This window comes from Apaloderma vittatum, unplaced genomic scaffold, assembly GCF_000703405.1.
Source record: "Apaloderma vittatum isolate BGI_N311 unplaced genomic scaffold, ASM70340v1 scaffold2619, whole genome shotgun sequence".
Taxonomy (NCBI): Eukaryota; Metazoa; Chordata; class Aves; order Trogoniformes; family Trogonidae; genus Apaloderma; species Apaloderma vittatum.
Window position 1 is genome coordinate 7,827 of NW_009734422.1, and position 1,321 is coordinate 9,147.

A 1,321-nucleotide genomic window follows, 5' to 3' on the forward strand; every position below is an offset into this window, starting at 1 on the left:
CAATTCCTTTCTCTGGTTTGCTGCTTTGTTTACAGTCCTTCCAAACGTTTTCTGGTTTCTGCTGCTTCTCCCTCTTTATTCACCCCTTCCCTGTGCACTGCAGGGATTTAACGAGCCATCAACTCAGTTTGGAGAGCAAGGCATTTTATGCCCAGGTGATATAAGAAATAGATTTTTTCTTTTTTAAATTAACCTGTAGCAAGCCACGTAACTCTCTTTAAAACTTCTTCACACATGGCTATTTTTAAGTCCTTTGCTCAGCAGATCAGACTGCTTTGCTCTCTGCAAATCTTCTTCATATCTCTGCAGCTGAGACCAAAATCCTGCATTGGGTTCTGCTGCTGGTCTGGCAGTCTTCACAGTCTAGGAGAAAGGAAAGAGACTGTGTAAGCAAGGGTGGGTATCATGCAGACAGATATTTTTCTTTTCCCCCTTAGAGTTCTGGGCAGATTCACTTTGGTTTTGATTTGGCTATGGAGTAATAAACGGATATTTTGGTGAGCTGACCTCACTCTGTGCTTGCTAAGACCTCTTGGCACACGGTCCCTGTGACAGACCAACCAGCCACGACGAGGAGCTGTTGCATTTGTTGGAAATGTGAATGTCTCTCACAAAAACGTGGTGACACCACTCGTGTTTAAGATAGCGTGGAATTAGGTCACGTAGCTGCATGCCCCTGTCTAGTACTGAGCGAAACAGTTATCTAAACTGGAAAAACGTGGTGGAATTTTAATTAAAACATTGAGCATCTGTGTAACTGCTAATAAGCAAGTGAGAGAACAAAAAAAATTCTATGAGAAATCATCATTACTCATAACAAGCACCGTGTTTGCTACAGTTGTAAATCTGGGTGTAGGTACAATACCTCAAAGGCATCCCTGAGTGGGAGCTTTCGGTGTCTCATCAGATAAGCTGTGCAGATGGCAGCGGATCGGCTGCGCCCGTTCTTACAGTAAACCAAGCAGCCGCTCTTCACAGCCTCTTCGATCGCGTCGCTGCACTCTTCGAAATACCGATACAGGTCCTCAGCCGGATCGTCGAACACGGGCACGCGCATGCCCCGGACCTGCTGGAGGCCGGGGAACGGCTGCTGCCTGGTGACATTAACGCAGAAGGTGACTCCCTCACGCGTGAGCAGCTCCTCGCTGCAGGCCGCCTTGGCGTTGCTGATGAGCAGCGAGTCCGTGACCTTGCAGAGCTGCAGCATCGCCAGCCAAGGCCCCAGCGTCGCCGGCACCACAGCCCAGGGCTCCCACTTCTACTCCTCCTCCTCCTCGTGGCATTTGAGCCGCGGCACAGCCCCAGTGCAGCGGAATATCAT

The 1,321-nt window shown here is 49.2% G+C and overlaps 1 protein-coding gene across 1 annotated transcript; it reads right to left on the reverse strand.

Moving 5' to 3' along the window:
- Window positions 1–228: 228 nt before the first annotated feature.
- Window positions 229–1,207, reverse strand: DUSP28 (dual specificity phosphatase 28). Its single transcript, XM_009876238.1, has 2 exons — window positions 866–1,207; window positions 229–363 (listed from the first exon to the last, which is right to left on the reverse strand). The coding sequence occupies exons 1-2, from the start codon at window positions 1,205–1,207 to the stop codon at window positions 229–231; spliced, it is 477 nt and encodes a 158-aa protein (XP_009874540.1).
- Between the last annotated feature and the right edge of the window lie 114 nt (window positions 1,208–1,321).